The 22,514-nt window shown below is 43.3% G+C and overlaps 1 protein-coding gene across 1 annotated transcript in view; it reads right to left on the bottom strand.

Moving 5' to 3' along the window:
- The window catches only part of LOC146050488 (putative N-acetylated-alpha-linked acidic dipeptidase), a 96,278-nt gene that overhangs the window by 5,335 nt on the left and 68,429 nt on the right, over positions 1-22,514 (bottom strand). The window contains exons 12-15 of the mRNA XM_083167531.1: positions 6,190-6,290; positions 4,770-4,860; positions 3,339-3,591; positions 838-919 (exon numbers count right to left, since the gene is read on the bottom strand). Coding sequence (XP_083023657.1) covers positions 838-919; positions 3,339-3,591; positions 4,770-4,860; positions 6,190-6,290 — 527 coding nt within the window. The remainder of the gene's footprint in view (positions 1-837; positions 920-3,338; positions 3,592-4,769; positions 4,861-6,189; positions 6,291-22,514) is intronic.

Here is a 22,514-nt window from a genome sequence, read left to right as displayed (position 1 = left end):
CTAGCAAGTTAGCCAGAATTGCACATTAGAAGTGATGAAAGTACAGAAGGAGGGAGAATACCCCAATGTGGCACAGTGCCGCAGCAGGGGACAGAGGATGCCATTCTGAGGGCAGATGTGACTTGCTCTATGGGAGTAGATGACAGGTGTTATATTGCCTGATCCAAATCCACGCCCGGTTCCTGAACATGTTCACTGCCATCTTTACACCCTCAACCCCTGACCTCCTGACGTCTGAGCATTTTCGGATCTCTTCCCGTTTCCTGTTAGCCGAAACGTTACTTTCAGCCTAGCAGCAGCCTCACCAATTAAGCTGCCCATATACGCTGCGTTTTGCAGGTGCAATGCTATGCGCTCTCCCACGCACATACCTTCGCACAGTTCAAAAAGTATGTGCTGCACATACTTTTTCAATTAGGTCCCGATCGCATCGCACACAAATCCCATGCGATTCGCATTTGATGATGCCATCACGTTCAAGACGCATGCAATGATCGCACCGTGTATGGGCACCTTTAGAACTTGCTGCAGGTGGATGCTGATTCCAGACAGCGCACGTGATTGGAAGATCATGTGACGCTGACGTTGGCGTAGCGCGGCCGTGTCAGTCACATCGGGTGGTCCGTCTGGATTCAATGTCCACCTGCAACAAGTTCAAATTGGTGAGAGTGCCGGGTGTCAGGGGAGTCTGCAAATGCCGGACAGCAGGGCATCTCTCGCCAAGCGGACCTCCAGAAAATGTAACCCTGGGGAGAACACTGCTCACACCCTATGGAGGTGCACAGGGTAGTATGCATTGTTGCAAAATCCATTCATACGTACAGATTTCTCACTCACTTTTCTCTGTTGATTTTCTCAGTCTTTCCTTGTAAGGAATTAGCCGCTCGATGAAATTCTTCAACTGCTTCCCTTACGGGATCTGGAAAATGAAAGTTTAGGAGGTAGAGTAAATGAATTCAGTGACATCATATAATACAGTACTTGCAATCCCCTCTGATTCGGTAAACGAGATGCACCTGTCCTTTCAAATTCCGTTTATTAGTATTTTATACACAGTATATGGTTGACCTCAGGCTTTTGTGTCAGCAAATAATAGCACGTTAACATTATTATAACTAACAGAAATTACACCTTAACCATATAATGCGCCAGAAGCGTAACTATTACTTTTTGGCCCCCTTAGCAAAATCTTAAAAGGGCCCGCCCCACCACATTTGTCACTACAATGCCCCTTAGAGAGAGTGAGGGGAATGAGAAACAAAGGGATTCATGTAATTCAGAGCGTTGTGAACAGCGCCGGGAGGGAGCTCCAATCAGTGCGTTCTTGTGTCGGAAAATGCTCTTCATTAGTATTTGGCGATGCCTGGTAAATACAGCATAGTGGTCCCCATTGAATAAATGGGGGATGCTGTGTGGCCAGAAATAGAGAGACTGTGGCAGGTATCAGAGATGTCTGATGCAGCCTGTCATTCTTAAATACTGAGGAAGGGATGATGAATATTTGTTGCAAAAGACGTACGACGTCCATTCAATGTCTAAGCAATTTGAACTATATATCAAAATTGAAGGAAAAGTCTCACCATGTGTACACACTCTTAAACAAAGACAGATGACAGATGTCATTCACAACTCACTCACCAGCGAATTATTTTTCCAGTCTGCGCGTAACTCTGACCCTCCACAATGTGCGTTAGAAACAGGGTGATTTAGGCCGGACCTATGTCACAGAACCTCCCTTAAAATATCTGGGCACACCTGTGTTTTTTCTTCTGACACTCCCGGAACAGCTGGATAACACCCCCAAAGGCCGGCTTCCTGTCAGTCAACTTGCGAACGGCTGGCAAATAAATTCATCCCTATTTTCTTATTGCTGTTACAATATCTATTTATTATTTATTACACTAATTATTCACTGGCCAGTGACAAAATTGACACATAACATAATTGGCCTAAAGGTCATTTGTTAGTCGTATTCAAACTGTTAGTTTGTTATTTTGCCAGGCCTATATGTTAAGGCTCATTGATAGCCATTAATGCAGTCATGTTAGTCCCATTAATAGGTGGACTTTGGTTAAGTTTAGTATTGTCCACTTTTTGGGACAGAAATCTGGTCAGACAGAAATCAAATAAGGGTGTAAAGTTCTCTGTACCTGCTTGTTTCCTGTGTCAGCAATCACTTAAGTCAAAGCAGCATTCGCATAGGGGTAGCATTACTTGCTTTTCTGTAGGATGCAGGTGGAGGAGAGACCCCCACTGAAATTCCAGAAAAGATAACAATCAACTATGACGCGTTTCCCCGCCTCTTTTCTGTGGCTTCCTCCGATAATGGACTGCTGCTTATCGTTGATGGGACGCTTCAGTAACATGTTTATGCTGGTTCGTGCATGAGTCCCAGTCTACTTCCGGTATTTTGGCGGTGTTCTAGTTACCGCCTTCTACATCTGCGCGGCCCGTCTCTAGTAGTGCGTGTAAGGCCTCATTTTGGGGTTAATGGGTCTTACTTGCAGCCCAGACTAAGGCTTGACATGGAAAAAAAATGAAAAAAACTCATGTCGACCTTTTAATTGTCGACTGAATGCTTATGTCAACCTTTCAACCCTGTCAACCTTAGCCATGTCAACCTATTTCACCTATTCCATGTTGACCCTCTGAGGTCGACCCAATGACCCATACTATGTAGGAGATAGAACATGTCAGGCTAACACATCACAGGATTTCCCGGTATTACTTATTTATTAACAGTTTCTTATTCGCATTCATATTCCACAGAACTTTACACTTTACATCAGTCCCTGCCCCAGTGGAGCTTAAAATCTATATTCCCTACCACATGTACATGCACACAGACATTCTAGGGTTAATTTGTTGGAATCCAAGTAACCTACCAGTATATTTTTGGATTGTGGGAGGAAACCGGAGTACCCGAAGTAAACCCACGCAAGCACAGGGAGAATATACAAACTCTGCACAGTTAGGGCCATGGAGGGAATGGAACCCATGACCTCAGCGCTGTGAGGCAGTAATGCTAACCATTACACCATCCGTGCTGCCCCAGGTAGGCAAATCACACTTATTTTACTGTGCATTATATAGAGGTGCAAAAAAAGAATACTCCACTGAGATGTCTTACAGCAATGGCTGGGCATCTGTGAACCTTATGCTTAATTGCAAACCTTATGCTTTATTGAATCTCTCCCTAGATTGGAATTAATATGGTTTGAACTAATGATCGTATAACCTCCTACAAGACTGAAATTTGCTAATTATTCTGAACTTGGCCAGATCTGTGAGTTTTAAGAGAATAGAAATGAAAACTATAATTGTAATATGTTAAATACCCAAACTCAAGCTGTGTTCCTGTAACATAGGTCCGTATGTGCTTTGTGCCTCCGTGACAAGCCTTCTCAGTGTCTCGGCATATTGTACACAGTCAAAATTCAGCACAACGTCATCAGCCAGACGCAGCGCCATTTCACCCCACAGACGTGCAACTGCTTGGTGGTACTTAAAGCCTTGGTCCATGATACGAGACACTAGATCCATTGTTTCGTATACAGAGTGATACATGGGGTATGAGGACAAAGAATACTTCTGAAAAACAGAACAATATCTTGTTAACTGGAAAAGAAAAAAATATGTGTATTATCCAAACAAACACACATATATATATATATATATATATATATATATATATGTATATATATATATATATATATATATATATATATATATATATATAGTCGCAGAAAAAAAAACAGACAGCGGCACTCAGAGGAAATTTTTGAGGTGTATTGAAAAACCAAATCCAACGTTTCGGGGCGGATATGCCCCTTTGTCATATATATATATACACACACACAGCATATATCAAATTACTCCTCACCTCTATGAGGTGAAGTTCCACCAGTGAACACTAGAGGTCACTCAACGGACCAAATTGCTCCTTTGTCATAGCAGAAATTAAAAGCAATTTTTGCAGGGACACTGATCTTTTTTTAAACTGGTTGGATATAGAGAGAGGGAGCTGTGAAGACAGAGATTGGAGGTGGGAGCAGATAGGGACTAGGGGCAGGGTGGAGAGTTTGTGTGCTAAAAACTGTCACAGCTTTAAGTGAAGGTACATTGCAGAAGCCGTATATTTAAAGAGTACACTTATATTGTTTTTCTGCAGGGTCAATACTGGCTTCTTTTGCATGTAGCCCACAGATGTTAGACAGCTTTCTTTTTACACTGCAATTTAGATTTCAGTTTGAACACCGTCCCACCCGCAAAATAGGGGGAAAATGTACTACAGCAGGCATGTCCAAACTGTGGCCCTCCAGCTGTTGTGAAACTACACATCCCAGCATGCCTTGCTATAGTTTTAGCACTCCTTAATAGCAAAACTGTGACAAGGCATGATGGGACTTGTAGTTTCAGAACAGCTGGAGGGCCATAGTTTGGACATGCCTGTACTACAGCTTCTAAAAAGGAATAAGAGGTGATGTCACCATAGCAAACTACCAGATTCTTTCTATTATTTTCTAGGATGCAATAAAGAAACTATAGACAGATTTATCGGTTGCTATGGGCAATATCTTGCAGTGCAAGATGATTTTGCCTATTTGGGTGCTTTTCCCCTTTGCTAACAAAGCAGAACCAGGCCCTATAACTTCATAAAATCATAAATTCTTTGTATAAAATAAACTGCAAGTTTTAGACATTCTTATTTGAAGGAGCATTTTGAATTCACAGCTATCTTTCCATTTCTAAAAAGTGACTTGTAGTACCGGATCATAGTTGTATCTCACATCTGCTGCCGGTACACCCAGAAGCTGCAGGAATGGGGAATAGTCACTTCCTGATCCCAAGTCCCCAACACTGTAACATATGAAACAAGCATCAGACAATACAGGACGTGCCGTTACCATCCTATTCATTGAACCCTGACAATAATGAATGTTGGAGACAGCTGTGGGTTAAAGTCAAAACTGAATGATCACATTTTCATTCGCCTATTCTTCTGTTTGGCATCTATTTGAGTAAACCTTGATAATTGAGTGTCCACGATCATTTAATCTCAACTGCCAGGTTCAAGGGGACCCTGGAAAAAAATGTCTTATAATTGTATACCAAGAATGGCAAGCTAAGCTGTTGGGTCTGATCAGCTGCAAGGCCTAATAAAGCTGACACTCCATTTTCAGTGAATGATATGTGTGGTGGATGTTACCGGTAAGGTGGCATAACCTGTACTGGGCGCTGTAATGTGGTATAGTTTAAATTGGATGGTATTGTCATTTTGCATAAAATGAATAGGGGACACTAATGTGGCTTAATATGAACCAGGGAAACTGTAATGTGGTATAATCACTGGCGTAACTATAGCACCGCAGCCCCCGCCACCGCGGGGGGGGGGGGGGCGCTGTGCATATGGGGGCGCCGGGGGCTGCGGTGCTATAGTTACACCTACCCCCAATCCCCCGCAGGCTTACCTATTTCGCTGGTCCCGGCGGCTCCGTTCTTCTGCTGAGGACCACCACAAAATGGCTGCCCCCATATAGCACACAGTTCTCTGAAACGGTCTGCTGTATGGGGGCGGCCATTTTGTGGTGGTCCGCAGCAGAAGAACGGAGCCGCCGGGACCAGCGCGAAAGGTAAGGCTGCGGGGGATTGGGGGGGCTTTGAATGGGCGGGGGGGGGGGGGGGCGCCCAAAACATAGTTACGCCGCTGGGTATAATGTCATTTATTTTTATGTTGCATAATATAAATAAGGACTAAAATCTTGTACTATATAAACTGTGTGTACTACAGTGTGGCATAATATGAACAGGAGGCTCTACAATATAGCATACTTTAATAGGCACTGTGGACCGGGAGCACCCATATACAGATTCCAATGTGGCACTGTGGCACTGTGGCATTATGCTAGTGCGCATGTGCAGTTCACAGGGAACTTCCCCTCAGCCTTTCTTGTTGCATGATCTATAAACTCGAACATTCATAACAATATATTAAGTTTGAGCATTGCTATTTTATAATTATTATGTTCACAAATTACCAGCTGCAGCATGTTATTATCATTAACTGTTAGTAATCGTTCTCATAATTATTCATCCTCATAACAACATAAAACAGATTTATTTTCTAAAGACGAATGAAACAAGATGAAGTTAATGCAGTATTTATGTAATTGTTATAAATTTACATACCGTGGGAGATTTTGGTCATGTGATGATGGCAGATTTTTAACCCATGTGTCGTACACTGTTTTCCGCCCTGCGCGCACTTCATCTGGGTTTGGATTGTCTATCTGGTACACAAGGAAAAACATTTTTTTTTTTATAATTGACAGGTTATTCAGTATTTCTGATTGTGTTGGTATTTATTTACTATCATCAATTTATATAGTGACTGCAAGGCAAAGTGTACAGATGTAAGGAACTACTAACATGCCCATTGCTGGGGGCAGTATATATATTCCAGGGGCAATATATACAGTATATATATATATATATATATATATATATATATATATATATATATATATATCGATACCTGGAATAGTTAACTTCCAGGTAGTGATATAGACTACCTATTTGGACCTCAAGCCAGAGGTAGAACTCTTGGATGCAATGGAGTCATCTGCCACCAGGCTCCTGCTCCCAAGGGGGCACCTCTCCTTTAAAAATATTTATCGGAATCCATTGATATTGCTTCTGTGGCTGATTCCCCCTCCTAGCAGGACCATAGAGGACTAAGCTAAGAAGACCTGGGGATTGTCAAATTCTGCCGAGAATGTAAGATGATTTTGAAAGGGGCCTCAACTGGTTTCAGTGCTGCCATCAGGGGGGACGGGACTGCGGGACTCCAGTCTTGGGCCAAGGCAGAAAGAGAGCCCAGGACTGGAGTCTATGAAGCATAAACAAAATTCACATTTCCCTTAAAGCAAGGTAGAGGTTGAGTAATGCAGACAATATGACACATCGGAGGTCTCACCAAGCACATTGGGGGTTCAGGAAGGGGAAACGGCCCTAGGTCATACCCCCGACTTCTGAAATGGGGGTGGGGGTGTGGCCTAGCAACCCGGGTGCCATGCCCCCAGCCCCTCTACTCCAGCGTATAGACACTGTGTACATGCACACAGCGTCTATTTCGGTACTTGTTTCCTAGCACGGCACCCATTACATAGTATACCTTAAGCCTTACAATAGTATGCGATGCAATGCAATGTTACGCAATGGCACCCGATGTTATACAATTTAAAACCGTATATCATCGCATTGTATGCCATTGTATGCCATATACAATGGTATACGATTTTAAATTGTATAAGCACCCTAATGGGTGTTTTCAATGTTAAATGGCCCCCCTATAAGATTATTAATTGTATAAGCACCGTAATGGGTGCTTACAATGTTAAATGCGGGGGCGTGGCTTGGACAGCCTAGAGGAAGGCAGCAATCCCCCGGAGCTCCTGCTGAATATCCTTTTAACTATCCTTTTATACTCTTAACAAGGGCCCTAATATTGGTGGCGACTGTGGGACAACCTGCCTGAACACTTGTAGTGCTGGTTGGTGTGCAGAGACGAATCCTCTCCGTCAATCCGGCTGTCACATTCTCAGTGGCCTGCTGCTTCACCGGAGCCCGTGAGCGGGGGATCTGCAGGCCGAGTTCCCCTGCGCCGGACAAAGTATCCTCCTGAACGGCACCCTGTTTGAGGTGTTTTGGCGGACGGGAGGAGGTGCGGGCTGGAGAAACTCCCAGCAAATCTTGCGGAGATAGCGGGAAGCGGTCTCGGCCGAGACACGGTGCCGCGGACCGCACTGAGAGAACCGGCGCCATCTTGCCCTGTCCATCGGAGTGCTTAGCAGTGTTAAAGGCTGCCTGAATACTGCTGGTGGTGAGTGGCGGTGGGACACGGAGTGTCTGTTAAACCTCCCCTTAACTGCACAATTTCCAGGGGAACCCCTCAATATCCTAATAGTATATTTGTGGACTCCCTGGATCGCACAACAGTGCCAAAATGGAACACTTCTCTGCACAAATAATTCAGGCTGTATATGCTTCATCTGCCAGACTCTCTCGCTACTTAGATGATGTACAAAGGGGTGTCCCTTTACCACATGTTCCCCATGGCTGCGAGTTGGAGGCTGTGGGTGATATTCCTACTTCTAATACCCTTCTGGATTATCCTGAGGCACCTCTGAAAATAACACTGAACTTGTACTCTTATCTGGTTCCATATAACATTGTGACCAACTGGTGCATAGCTCCTGGGGACGGTGCCGGTGGGACATTTCGCTTTCATCCTTCTTCTGTTTTAATAATGATTGCACGATGCTCCTGGTCTCTGACTTTTTCGAATCCCAGACAATCCTCAAATAACCCCCACGAGAAAGATAATCCATGCCGGTCGATGGTAATATACCCTCAAGGAACTAAAAACTGGCCAGACTAATGAATCCCTATAAACTGTAATGTGGACTCCAGGGGCGTAACTAAGTTTTTAGCGCCCCCCCGCCGGATGGTTTTTCGGCGCCCCCCTCGAACACCCCCCCCCCACCCACCCCCGCCGCCGCCACTGCCGCCCGCCACCTAACCTGACCCCCCCTTCTTACACTTACCTGTCCCCGCAGTCTGCATCTCGCCCGGCTCTCTGCCGGGACCTGCCTGACGTCACGGTCCCGGCCGGCTCCTGCTGCTGCAATGAAAACTGACTCTTAGAAAATGGCTGCCCCCATACTGCAGACAGAAAACTGTCTGCAGTATGGGGGCAGCCATTTTATAATAGTCAGTTTTCATTGCAGCAGGAGCCGGCCGGGACCGTGACGTCAGGCAGGTCCCGGCAGAGAGCCGGGCGAGACGAAGACCACAGGTAACTATACCTCCGCAGCCCCCCGGTGGCGCCCCCAATTTCTCTGCGCCCCCCCGCCACCGCGGGGGCTGCGGAGGTATAGTTACGCCACTGGTGGACTCTGTTCATATTCATTCTTATTAGCTCTTTTGCTAACCATTCTTACGGTTTACTATTATATAAGCTCTCTTCTGATGTTCTATATTTTTGCTATCCGTCACTATTCTTCTTATATTAGATCCGATGCAAGAGATGCCAGTATGTTATATTTACATGATCCTGCTAAATATTTATTTAAAGTGTCATATAGGCTATCTCTTTATAACCAGTCGCCATATCCTGATGTTGAACTAATTTATTAGGAGCCACTTATATTTGCGAAGGCTAGCCTTGTACTAGTTATAATACTTCGCTCTTGTGCCCCGGTTAAATATCCGCTTACTATCCTGTAACTAGGGGTGTGTAGGGAAGGGAGGGGGGGGGAGGGTTTAGTTAGTTAGCGTAGTTATTATAGTTAGTTGGGGGGGCACGGTTAAGGGATCCAGGTACACCTAGGTTGGGGGTGGGTAGTACAGGGAGGGGGGTTATAAGGGAGGTTTGTTTTGGGTCATTTGGGTGGGTTTATTCAGTTATATTTTCTGTTTCTCCGGATAGACCAGACATATGATACTGAACTATACACTTCACTCCGACATCATATCCTACCCTGGACAGGGATAATGGTGTCTTGGCAATCTTATACATATGCAATGTTCGAATTCTGCCATTCTGCAGTGTGACATTTTTAATTTGTTTAGTGCTTGAATGGCGCCTTTGGGCACTAGTAATTATTACATCCTGCATTGGAATGTCTTAAATTGCTATGTTCGTATACAATACCCTTGTTATACTGATATATACTTGATACTGACTATATACTGATTTGAACCATTGTCGTTATCCTTGCCCACCTTGTTATATAAATACTCCAGGTCATTGCCTTATGATTCGAGAAACCTACTGTCTGTGTCTATAATGTCCTCTGTTTGTAATGGGAACCTTGTTATACACTGTAAAATTTCAATAAAAATCATTGAATTTAAAAAACAATGTTAAATGCACCCCCACGCCACCCCCACTATCAATGCCAACCTGAAGCCTGGTGAGCGCAGCGAGCCCGCGAGGGGCAGCGGTACACGTTCTACGACCTTTTCATACCACCACTATCCTTGCGGGGCTCGCTGCGCTCGCCACGCTTCGGGTTGTGGGCGCCGTGCTCGGAAACAAGTACCGGAATTAACTGCTTAGCTCAATCCAACTGTTGTGTATACATTCATAGGGCAATATACATTAATCACAGTATGTCTAGTGGGGACAATAGCCTATGTCTTGAAAGGATATCAATCCTTAAGAGAGAATTTTTACTGACCACTTGACAATTTGAATTTGTATCAATATAGGGGGATTAAATCCTTGTTAACAAATACATTCACATTTTATGCTGTGCATAGATTCCTGAAATATATGGCACGGGGCACAAAATTATCAATTGTAAGTGACAGTAAGAGAAGGAATAAATGAGAAGTACTGTATGGAGCTCTTTGCAAGATTCTCTGAAATCTTCTACTTTCTCACTATCAGGGGTCAGAGGATAGAGAGATGAGAGTTTAAAAGAGACTCTTTTGCTCCGAAATGATAGATGAAAGGTTCCTTCTGCTGCTCCCTTTCATTAGGTCTGCAGCACTGATATTAAGTAACATTGCAGTATCGCTGATCTGCTGTCAGTGGAGTGAGAGAGGAACTAGGTTGAAACAGTATATTTGTGCACTCTGTATCGATTTTACAAAAAGATATATGTTGGTTGAATTTAGAAACAAATGTATAGTATGGGAACAGTAGATACTATTAGCCACCACACTTCTTACAAAATATAGATATAATTGTGCACAGAGGAAGAAGGGAAAAATAGAGATATCCAAGGTGTTAGTTCCACAGCAAATTTTGCTTTCCTCTCATCATTGAAAAAGCGGATGGAGGATGAGAGATTTGATTGGACACCAGTCAATCTAAAGGAGGATAGAGTGTAAACTCTCTACTACTCTGCGTTTAACATGTGGGATATACCATGGTGCTGTAAAGCATTGCAGGGCATAAATCACGTCACGATCGAGTCTGGTCCCGATACTTTGTGTAATCGCCCAATTCTTGATGTGTGCGGGAGACTCCGGAGATACCAATATCTGTGTCGTGTCCCAATATGTGTGGAGGGGTCGTCCCTGGGGATGTCAGTAGCAACACTGTGCTCTGCTGGGTAGGCCGGAGTTTCAGACCCTCCTGTCTAATACCCCTTTCACATTGCAAAAACCTGCTTTCAACCCGTTTTTCTAAACGTGTCTTAAAACTGGTCAAAAGCCAGTTAAACCCCTTTCATATTGCATGATGTAAAGGTATATTGCAGTTTAAATACCATTTTGTACCTTTCAGATTCAACCCGTTTCACCCATAGAAAGCCATACAATGTCATTTTAAATGTTTTTTTCCTGCTTGTGGGCGGGGATCAAGTGTGGTTATCATTTGTAGCAAATACCGTTTCTGAGCTGTTCAGACTGCAGGGAAAACGGCTCAGAAACGTGTAGGATCCTGCTTTTAACACGTGTCAAAATACCGGTTTTCTGTAACCGGTAAATTGACAATGTAGCTTTCACATTGCAGCTGGAACCGTTTTAAAGCACTAATAAAACGGCAATATACCGTGTTACAGCTGCAATGTGAAAGGGGTATGAGCGGCAGGGGTGCCGTTACCGCTTTACTGCCTCTACTGCAGTATTCGGTGCCACGCTGGTGTGTGTCCAAGGGATTGGACAGTCACTCTTGGTCCTCTCCTATATGCGCAGTCTATGTGGCTATTGCCAGCGGTGCCCGGCGGGGCCTGTATGCAGCCTCTCCGTCTGGAACCGTAATATACTTTGCGGAGGTGCCCGGCAGTCTCCGACTCTAGGTATGAGCTGCCTGGGTTCATTCAGTGTTGTGTGCGGGATGGGGGAAGACGCGTTTCGCCTGTGAAGGGCTTGATCACTTCCTGTCCTGGATGTGCTGGGGTTCATTTTATTTAACCCCGCAACTGCTCCTAATTGGTCCGCATTTTTTTAAAGTTGATTGTCACTTGTGATAATGAAAACAGCAATTATTCAATTAGTGCGGGATGCCGGCAAAGTACTCCCTGTTTATAAAGTTTGACAGTTTTAATAGCACTGATTGAAAATGGATAACATTTTTAACAATAATAGATATAGTTATTTCATTGGGAATGTTGATATTAAAAGCAAACGGAGAACAAGAGAACATTCTATTTTAATTTTAATGGGATATCAATTGCATGTGCAGGATTTTAATTGTGTATATATATTAATTTGAGGATGATTCTTGTGAAACAAATATCTGTATGGAGAAGTATGTGGGTTATCCTTAATTTTCAATTGGAGATGCACATGTATGTGTTGACAAACACTAATATCAGCCGTGTCCTATGATTACTGATGGTTCTGAATATATAGTTTTCTGAAGGAGGGGATAATCATAGAGAAATAAAATGTTAGAAAAAAATAAAATAAAAAATAATAATAAAATATATAATAAAAAAAAGGGGGAACCCACATTATTTTGGGTATATAGATCAAGTTAAACAGAAGTGAATACTGAGAAATTGATGTCAGCAATAATTTCTGGGATTTCACAGGAATGAGCTATAATTGATGTTTTCAATACCTGATTTGGTATAGCACTCTGTTAGTGGCAGTGCTTTTCCAAAATAGTTTGGTTTCCACTTTGCTGTCCTCCCCTTTATAGATTTTAAGGTCCAGGAAGGATATTTCTTGACTACTGATCTCAGAGGTTAGGCATAAGTTAAGTGTGTTGGTGTTGAGAACATCCAGGAATTCTTTCAATAGTGCTTCTCCTCCATCCCAGATAAGGATGATGTCGTCAATATAGCTACACCATAGGGAGATGTTCTCGGTGTATCTTTCATTATCCTCTCAAAAAAAAACCCCAGTTCCTTCTCCCACCATCCTTAATAGAGATTTGCATAAATTGGCGCACATGCCGCTCCCATTGCCGTCCCCCTTGTCTGCAGGAAGAACGTATCATTGAACGTGAAGAAGTTGTAGTTGAGTACAAATTGCATAAGGTCCACGAGGAAAACTTGAAAGTTGCCTCTTTCCTCTATGTTGAGAAAATACTTGATGGCCTCTACACCTTCTTTGTGGTTAATGCTGGTGTATAATCCCTCCACATCCAAGCCTACCAATAGTTTATTGTTTTCCAATTTAATGTCATGCATTTTCTTGAGTATGTCAGCCGTGTCTCTGGTATATGAGGGTAGCTCCAGTACAAATTTGCACAGATGTAAATCTAAGAAGATGCTTGCTTTTTCTGAAAGGCTTCCAATCCCTGAGACTATAGGTCTACCAGGTGGTATCTGGGTTTTTTTATGGACCTTGGGGAGCAGATAAAATGTGGAGATTTTCGTGTTTTCTGTCCATAATTGTGGAATTAATTTTTTGGTTAATGCACCTTCTTGTAGGGCATTTTTGAGGATGAGTTCATATCTGGATTTAATCATGTCCAGCGGGTTGAAAAGTATCTGTTTTATAGCAGTCTTTGTTGTCAAGTTGTTTCAGTGCTTCTGCAGAGTGTTTTTGGCCAGATTACCACATTTCCCCCTTTGTCAGAGGGCTTGATGACGATGTCTTCCCAGCTTTGTATATGCTTCAAGTTTGACCATTCCTCTTTACTTAGGTTATAGGATGTTTTGTGAAACCTGCGGTTGGAGTATAGTTTATCAAAGTCCCTTGATACCAGGTTCATAAAGATGTTGATTTCTGGACAGATAGTTTCGACTGGAGTGAAGGTTGATTTCTTCTTACATTTTGGTCTTGCCCCCTGTTTCTCAAAGTGAATGTCTTCCATGTGGGTGTGCTCTGATTCCCTTTGGAGTTCTTCCATGTTAGCCAATGTCATCCTCTCCTCGTCAGTGAGCTCAATTTCATCGGGATTATCCCTGGTGCTGTCCCTTCTTGAGAAGATTTTTTTCAGGAGGAGTTTCCGGCCAAAGAGTCTCAGGTCTTTCTCAAGAATAATCTATCAATGTGGTTAGTTGGTGAGAATGAATGGCCCTTCCTTAGTACCGCTTGTTCCGTGTCTGTGAGGACATGATCCGATAAATTAATGATCTGGAGCGTATCCGTGGTCACTGCTTCCGTGCCCTGATCAGATATCGGTTTGGGGATGGGGAACCCCATCTTCTTGTTCTTCCCTGAGGAGCGCCTCATTTTTTTCCAGATTCTTGGTAGCCACCCATGTGATCCCAGCGGTTGTCTAAAAAAAAAACCTGCGTTGGATGTGTGGTTTGATCTTGACGTGCTTGTATCCGCTGTGTCTTCACCTGACGAATCAAGTTCTGAGGACGAATAATTATATTCCCTGATATTATTTAGAGTTCTCCTTGTATCCCTGTTGTCATTCCGTCTCCATGAAAAGATTTGTCCTGTGGCAAAAAATTTCTTGCGTTCAATTATTGTTTTTTCATCGTTGTCCAGGTTTTTCTTGTTTTGTTCAAATGCCCTTTGGAAGTTTGTGTCTTTTTCCAACTTTTCGAGCATGTCAATTTCTTTTTCACATTCTTCAAGAATCAGATGGTCATGTTTCAATAGAATGTTCGTGAGTTCATGGGATCATTTAATCAGACAGGCTTCCCATTCATTCCTAAGTGCCTTTAGTTGCTAGTGGGAAGGCTGGAAAGACCTTAGACCTCTTGGGTATATTTTGTGTTTCTGGTAGTTTTCCAATGTTGTGAGATCCCAGCTTGCTCTTAATTGTTTTTGTAATATTGATCTTAGATTTTAGAAATCTTCATCCCATGTATTGTTCGTATCCTTGTCATGGACTTCGCTCGGGAAGATATCGTTAAGATCCTCGTTGATATTTCTCAGCGTAGTTAGTTAATTTTTTAGACTGAAATTTGTCATGCTGTTTCCAGAGGAGGTTAATGTATTGTGGAATATCACCTTCTTAGTGGAAAATATTCAAGTTCAGAGTTTATTGTTTATACATCCTTATGGTTTATACATCCTTATTTTCATATGTATAGGTAAAGGGATCTGGTACTTTTGAAGTAAATATGTTATTCTATTGTATACGTCGGTTTATTCCCAGTTCTCTGTCCTTCATCAAGGCTTGTAACAATCTCCAGAAGCAGCTTATTACCACTTCTTCCCAACTGCTGCTAGGCCATTTTAATCTGACATATTACTAATATATTTATAAATGTACTGCACCACCGCAGCAAGGTTTTGTGACCTTTTGTCACTGTTATGAATGAACATTCTGTGCTAAATACATGTGTCACTAACCAGGACCATTATCTCCAACTGATATGACCGAGAGGCAATGGCCACAATGAACCCTGTCCAAAAGGGTGTCACCCGGGGTTCTGGGCAGCAATCCAGTTTATATTGCTATTTGTTCTTTCTACTCTGTAGCTCTAAATATTCCATGTTTTAAAAAAAAATTTGACTATATTATACGAATCCTACATTGAAATCCATGTTTACTTGGTACTTATATTGCTGTTGCTGGACTGCAAAATTCTAATCTGTCTAGTATATATCAGTAGAACAAGTGGTGCTGAGAAACTGGTGGAATGAATACTAATTACCCAGGCCCAGGTCTGATGGTGGGGCCCAGAAGGGGCCCACTTTACCTGGCAGCAGCAGCTGCTTCGGCATCTCTTCTCAACAAGCTGCTGTGTTCTGGGCTGCAGAGTGGCCAGAGTGGTGCTTAAAGTGCACATTTTTTCTGTATTTTATTCTAAGGGTTCATGGCCATGACTCCCACAACTAGGCCACGCCCCCTACAATTTACCTGGGCACTGACAGCCTCTCTGCTGCTCCATGTACAACATCTGAAGGCCTGGAACTAACCCTGGTCCTGATTTTACTCCACTGCTGATCTAAATCAATATTTCATTAGTCCTATGTCAGGGGTAGCCAACCCCAGTCCTCAAGAGCTACCAACAGTTAACGTTTTCCATGTCTCCTCACAAAATTGCAAGTGAAATAATTAGCTCCACCTGTTGATCTTTTAAAATGTGTCAGTCAGTAATGAGTGCACCTGTGTACCTGTGAGGTGAGCTGGAAAACGTGCACAGTTGGTAGCTCTCGAGGACTGGAGTTGGCTACCCCTGTCCTATGTTATCCCAGTGCCTCACGGTATCAACTTGCCCCACATGTTATCTGTATTAAAAAAAAGTTAAATGTAATCCTAATAGAATTGTCTAATTATGTTGTTGTTATACAGGTAAAAATACACCCAAACATATTTGTAAAAGATAATTGTACAAGAATCATAAACCAAAGACCATAGCTTGAGTAGACGTTCTACAATTCCAGGCCTGACAGGGCCAGCCACTTAATGAGCTGATTATCCCAGTTCTTCATTAACGTCAAAGATTACAAGAACATAACTAATGGTAAAAATGCCATTGCAAAGTGCATTATCATTACATTTTAGAAAGTACATTAAAAGAAACATTTTTGAAAGTAGAAGATCTAATCAATTCAAAGCCATCCATGCGTCATCGTTCATTGACAATATTTATCTTTTCATATCTAATGATATTATTACTTGAAATGTCACAGACGAGCATGTCATGATCCACTTATCCTCTCTTCTGTTCTCAAAACAGAGCACATTGTAAGATTAATGTTACGGGTTGTTTTTCTTGTGAGATAAAACAACTGGATATCAAATTCAATGTATGGCAGTGGGTGCTATTTTTAACTGAAGATTTTTATTTTTTTTCCTGCTCTTTCTATTATTTATTTATTTATGATGTTAAAGTGACATCATAAATGATTACTGAGTTATTCTGACAAAAGTGAGATCGCTGAGAATTTAGATCATAGATTTATCAATTTCCCACAATGACCGCCAGTTTGGCTATCCAATGAGCCCCATTATTGGGCAGTATTCAATGACTTTTATCAGCATTTAATCCTAAACAGGATTCGCTGCACTGTCGCTTTGTTCCAGAGGGCTGGGGCCTTCGCTGCCAGCCCTCCCTGTCACAATATTCAATGCCGCAGGGGCACGCTGCCCCTGACGGCGATTCTTAACACCTGCGGTGGATGACGCAGGGAGCCGGGGGGCGGCGGCAGGCAGGGAGATGGAAGTCTCCCTGCCTGCCCCAGAATGTATGTGGGGGGGGGGGGGAGGGAGAAGCCCCCCCCCCCCCCCCCCCCCCCCGGGAGAGCTTGCAGAGGACTGGGTAGGGAGCTGCTAGCACTGCTTCCGATCGTGCATATGTAATGATCGGGAGCAGTGAATATATGAATATGTAATGAGCTGCTCTCGGCTCCCGGCCCCCTGCTGGCTGTTATGTGTAAAAATATATATATATTTTTAAATTAAATATATTTATGTGCTGTAAGCACATGAATAAAAATAGCATGCTCCTACAGATAATACAATTCCTGATTTTTTTACACCAAATTTTTTAAAAAGAACTTTATTTTAAAAGTTCACATTCCACTTGACCATAAAAAGATGGCGATTGCTACACGGTGACATACGGCGAAAGTCACTTAGAAAGCAATTCGCCATCTTCTCATTGAATACACTCATGGTGAATCACATTGAAAAACTCATTGAAAACCCACAGTGAATTGCGGAGACGGTGAATTATCCGTCATTCACTGTTCGCCGTCAGCGAATATTGCACGTTGAATAGGGTGATTCACTTTTTCAAGTAAAAAGATTCACCTTAGAGCATGAAAATAGCACATATTCGCCGTAGAACATGGCGAATGTCTCATTGAATACTGCCCATTGAAGATTTCATTTCACCTGCCTCTGGCTGAAAACACAAGTTTCATAGAACCTGTGTGTTTTGGGAAGAAAGTTTTTTTTTTTTTTTATTGGGCAAGCTAATTCGATGGCCTAATAAAAAAACATTGTCAAAACATAGGTGTAATATGGGGGGAATTGGTGGATATCTGCTATGTGTAGAAGGGTACACACACATATGTGTGTGTATATATATATATATATATATATATATATATATATATAAATATATGTATAACAATTGTATCCGGCACTCCCTGATTCTGATTCGTGAAGCTGCCCTGGTGCCCTCCAATGAGCAGGATACCTCCTGCCCTGGTATGTGGGAAGCAGAGACGGGCGGCACTCAAGTGGTGGTGAAAAAAACCAACAAGTTGTTGTCTTTTGGCTTGAGAAAGGGGCGCAGCCCCGAAACGTTGCCTGTATGCACAAATAAACCCTTCTTGGTTTTTTTCACCACCACCTGAGTGCCGCCCGTCGCTGCTTCCCAGCTAGCTGTTTATATGTTGAGGTAACCTGAAGAAATGTCACCCCATACTTCTTGAAGCACCTCCCACAAGTTGGGATGGATTGGCTTGATGGGAACTTCTTGCTTACCATACGGTCAAGCTGCACCCACAACAGCTCAATGGGGTTGAGATCTGGTGACTGCGCTGGCCATTCCATTACAGACAGAATACCAGCAGCCTGTTTCTTCTCTAAATAGTTCTTGCATAATTTGGAGGTGTGGTTTGGGTCATTGTCCTGTTGGAGGAGGAAATTGGCTCCAATCAAGCGCTGTCCACAGGGTATGGCATGGCGTTCCAAAATGGAGTGATAGCCTTCCTTATTCAAAATCCCTTTTACCTTGTATAAATCTCCCACTTTACCAGCACCAAAGCAGCCCCAGACCATCAAATTACCTCCACCATGCTTGACAGATGGCGTGTTCTGTATCAGCATCTTTTCAATTGTCTTGTGTGATCCAAACACATCAAACTTCGATTTGATTGTCCATAACACTTTTTTTCCCAATCTTCCTCTGTCCAGTGTCTGTGTTTTTTTTGCCTATATTCATCTTTTCCTTTTATTGGCCAGTCTCAGATATGACTTGTTCTTTGCCAATCTGCCTAGGAGGCCAGCATTCGAGAGACCCCCCTTCAATGTAGATGTTGACACTGATGTTTTGTGGGTACCATTCAATGACACTGAGACTCTTTTTCTGGCTATTTTCAAGTATAATCAAAGCCACAAATGTGATGCTCCAGATACTGAACTAGCTCAAAGGAAGGTTAGTTTTATAGCTTCTCAAGTGAGCAAACCCATTTTCAGCTGTGCTAACATAATTGCACAAGATCTTTGAAGGGGTTTCAGCTAGTATAGTCATTTACCAAATTAACAATGTATAGAGTGTATTTCTGATTTATTTAATCTTCATTGGGAAAAAAAACGTGCTTTTCAAAAAAAAAAAGGACATTTCTAAGTGTCCCCCAAACTTTTGAATGGTAGTGTATGTTGCATCCCTGACCCACTTTGTAGTAGCTGGACCCCTTTTTGGGTCCCCGGGTCCCCTGTGGTGTTGGTGGCTGTGAACTTAATCTGGCCAATCAATGGCCTCTATCTCCTCTATGTTATGCAACTTTGGCATATGTTGCTTCACTGACTCACTTTGTGTAGTGGCCGTACTACTTCCCCCCCCCCCATTGGGGGCGGGATTGGGGGTCTATGTGACTGCGAACCTATGCTGGGATGATAGATAGATAGTGGTGATGTCATGAGTAAGTATGGGGAATAATTGGTGTAGAGGTGTTATGACATCATTAAAACTGGTGAGGGGGTCAGAGGTCATACCAACTATCATTGCATGTCACCCAACAAAATAGGCAAGGGCCCCCACCAGCAGCAAATACAGGCTTCAGAATAGTCATGTGCACTCTGCCCTCATAGCCACACACATTGCCCCTAGATATGCCTCTCAACACTCTTAGGTCAGGACGCATGCAGACTGGAAACCAATCACTCTGTCAGTCCACGAGCTCCGATTGGCTCGTGGTAAGTGCTAAATTCAAAATAACGCCACCGAATCTGTCCCTCTATAGCTGTCTGCCATTTGTCCCAATCCCCACTGCTTTCTGCTTCCACCCAGGCCGGGACTGAACTACCAGCTGCGCTCATGTGAAGGCAGCCCTGCACAGCTTCGGCACCAATATTTTTGATGTAATTTTCTTTCTTAAAACTAGGTCCAGAAACAGCAAGCAATACATGAACTCCTTCCAGTATTTACAGAATTATCTGGAGAAAGGAAGTAACCATCAATCTTGCATCACAAGAGCCTTTTTTTTCTGATTAATGAGAGAGCATTGCCTAATATTATGATTTCGATTTTCCTGATGGGCAAAGGGTCATCTAAAATAGTAATAAATCTCAGAGATGTCTATTTATAAAGCGGAGATAATCTGAGTCTCCGGTGAAGACACGTGAGAAAAGCTCTGTCCCCCCATCTCGCTAACAAGAGGTCAACGCTGGAGAAATCACGTACAGGTTGAGTATCCCCTATCCGAAATGCTCGGGACCACGAGCATTCCGGATAGGGGAATTTTCCGGTTTTTGGAATAAATTTGTGTAGCCATACTTACCTGTCCCCTGAAGGTGTCCGGTGGTCCCTCGGTGTCCGCGCAGTCCCCGGGCGTCCACAGCAGGCCTCCGGCATCTTCTCCTGGTCTCCAGCGGTCCCAGGAATGCATTGCGCGAGTGTGCGCGCGCACCGGTGACGTCACCGGCGCGCGCACACACTCGCGCAATGCATTCCTGGGACCGATGGAGACCCTGTAGAAGATGCCGGAGGCCTGCTGTGGACGCCCTGGGACTTGGTAAGTATGAAAAGAGGGTTAGGGGGGGTTAAAAAAAAAAAAAATTCGAATGATTCCAAAAACCACGGTTTTTGGAATAATTCGGATAGGGGATGCACGGATAGGGGATACTCAACCTGTATTTGGGTGACTGTCTTAACCTGATGGTCTGTAGCTGCTTGAACATTCTCATTTACAAGGGATCTGCATGAGCCTCTTTTTGCAATACAGCATTATTGTGGTTGAGCTAGATAATGGACAAATTACAGTATTGCTGACCAACAGCTACATTTTAAAAGGTTTGATAAAATAATTTGATAATGTAGCTCAGATGAAAGGGTGAGGGCCAAGTTTATTTGACAATAAAAAGTGCTTTAGGGCAATTAACTAAGAAGGACAGTTCCACATGCGACCCCAAAAGTCCCACTTTGAAGTAGGCCCTGATTCTAATAGTGATAGATTTACTAAGACGGGAGTTCTGCTTAAGATGGGATATTGCTCATAGTTACCAATCAGATACTATTAAGGGTACTTGTGTATTAGCACGGCTCCCACGATTTCCATCTTATGGCATCTTATACAATTTAAAATTGTATACCATTGTATATGGCATACAATGAGATGAGATGAGATGAGATTTTAAATTGTATAAGCAATGTTAATTGGCCCCCCTATAAGATTTTTAATTGTATAAGCACCCTAATGGGTGCTTACAATGTTAAATGCACCCCCACTATCAACGCCAACCCGAAGCGTGGCGAGCGCAACGAGCCTGCAAGGGGTGGCGGTATGCGTCCTCCGACCTTTTCATACCCCCACTATCCATGTCGGCGTGGAGTTGATTTCATATAGTGTGGCGAGCGCAGCGAGCCACCGAGCCCGAAGCGTGGCGAGCGCAGCGAGCCCCTCGAGGGGCCGCGTTTTACTTTACATGAATTACGCGTCCGCTATATAAAGTCAACTCCACGCCGACATGGATAGTGGGGGTATGAAAAGGTCGGAGGACGCGTACCGCCGCCCCTCGCGGCCTCGCTGTGCTCGCCACGCTTCGGGTTGGCGTTGATAGTGGGGGTGCATTTAACATTGTAAGCACCCATTAGGGTGCTTATACAATTAAAAATCTTATAGGGGGGGCCAATTAACATTGAAAGCACCCATTAGTGTGCTTATACAATTTAAAATCTCATCTCATTGTATGCCATTGTATGCCATATACGTCATACAATTTTAAATTGTATAAGATCGGGTCCCATCGCAGCACATCTCATCTCATTGCATACCATATTAAGCCTTATGGTATGCAATGCGATGGGCACCGTGATAATACACAAGTACCCTATTATGTTCTAGAACAGTGTTTTTCAACCAGTGTGCTTTAAGCTGGTCTCAAGTGTGCCCCCAGATCTAGAGATGCCAAAACCAGATTACAGCCACCACCAGTTCATAACCAACAGTTATTTACTGGTTTATAAGGGGGTCAATGAGTTTGTTTGTTTTTCTGTGAGGGGCCAATGTGTTTTGCCCTGTGGGGATCTCATGGTGTGCCTTGGCAATTTTAAAATCTTATTTAGGTGCCGCAAGGTAAAAAGGTTGAAAATCACTGTTCTAGAAGGTGCTAAATAAATAAGTAGACTCTGATTGGTTGCTATGGGCAATGGCCCTTATTCTGATTGCTTTGCTCGGACTTATGCATGGGCCGAAGCGAATGTACCAAACCCCGCCTAACAAATGGATTGCCGATGCCGCCCATTCGCATTCCAAATTTAGCCAGACGGCATGCAAGCGGACGTTTTATGTGAACATCCAGTCGGATGCATGTGGGAACCTCCCCCATCATTCGATGGTCAGCGACTATCGAATGATGTGGAAAGTACTCAGCCATGCATGAGTGGTCTAGACTACTCGTACATATGAGCGAAGAAAAGCAGGGATATGGGCGGGGAAATGACATCCGGTTAAGTCCGCTG

Source organism: Crinia signifera, chromosome 12 (genome assembly GCF_055691185.1).
Source record: "Crinia signifera chromosome 12, ASM5569118v1, whole genome shotgun sequence".
In the NCBI taxonomy this organism is placed as follows: domain Eukaryota; kingdom Metazoa; phylum Chordata; class Amphibia; order Anura; family Myobatrachidae; genus Crinia; species Crinia signifera.
Note: the sequence above shows the minus strand (reverse complement) of the source record. Positions and strands in the feature narration are given on the sequence as shown.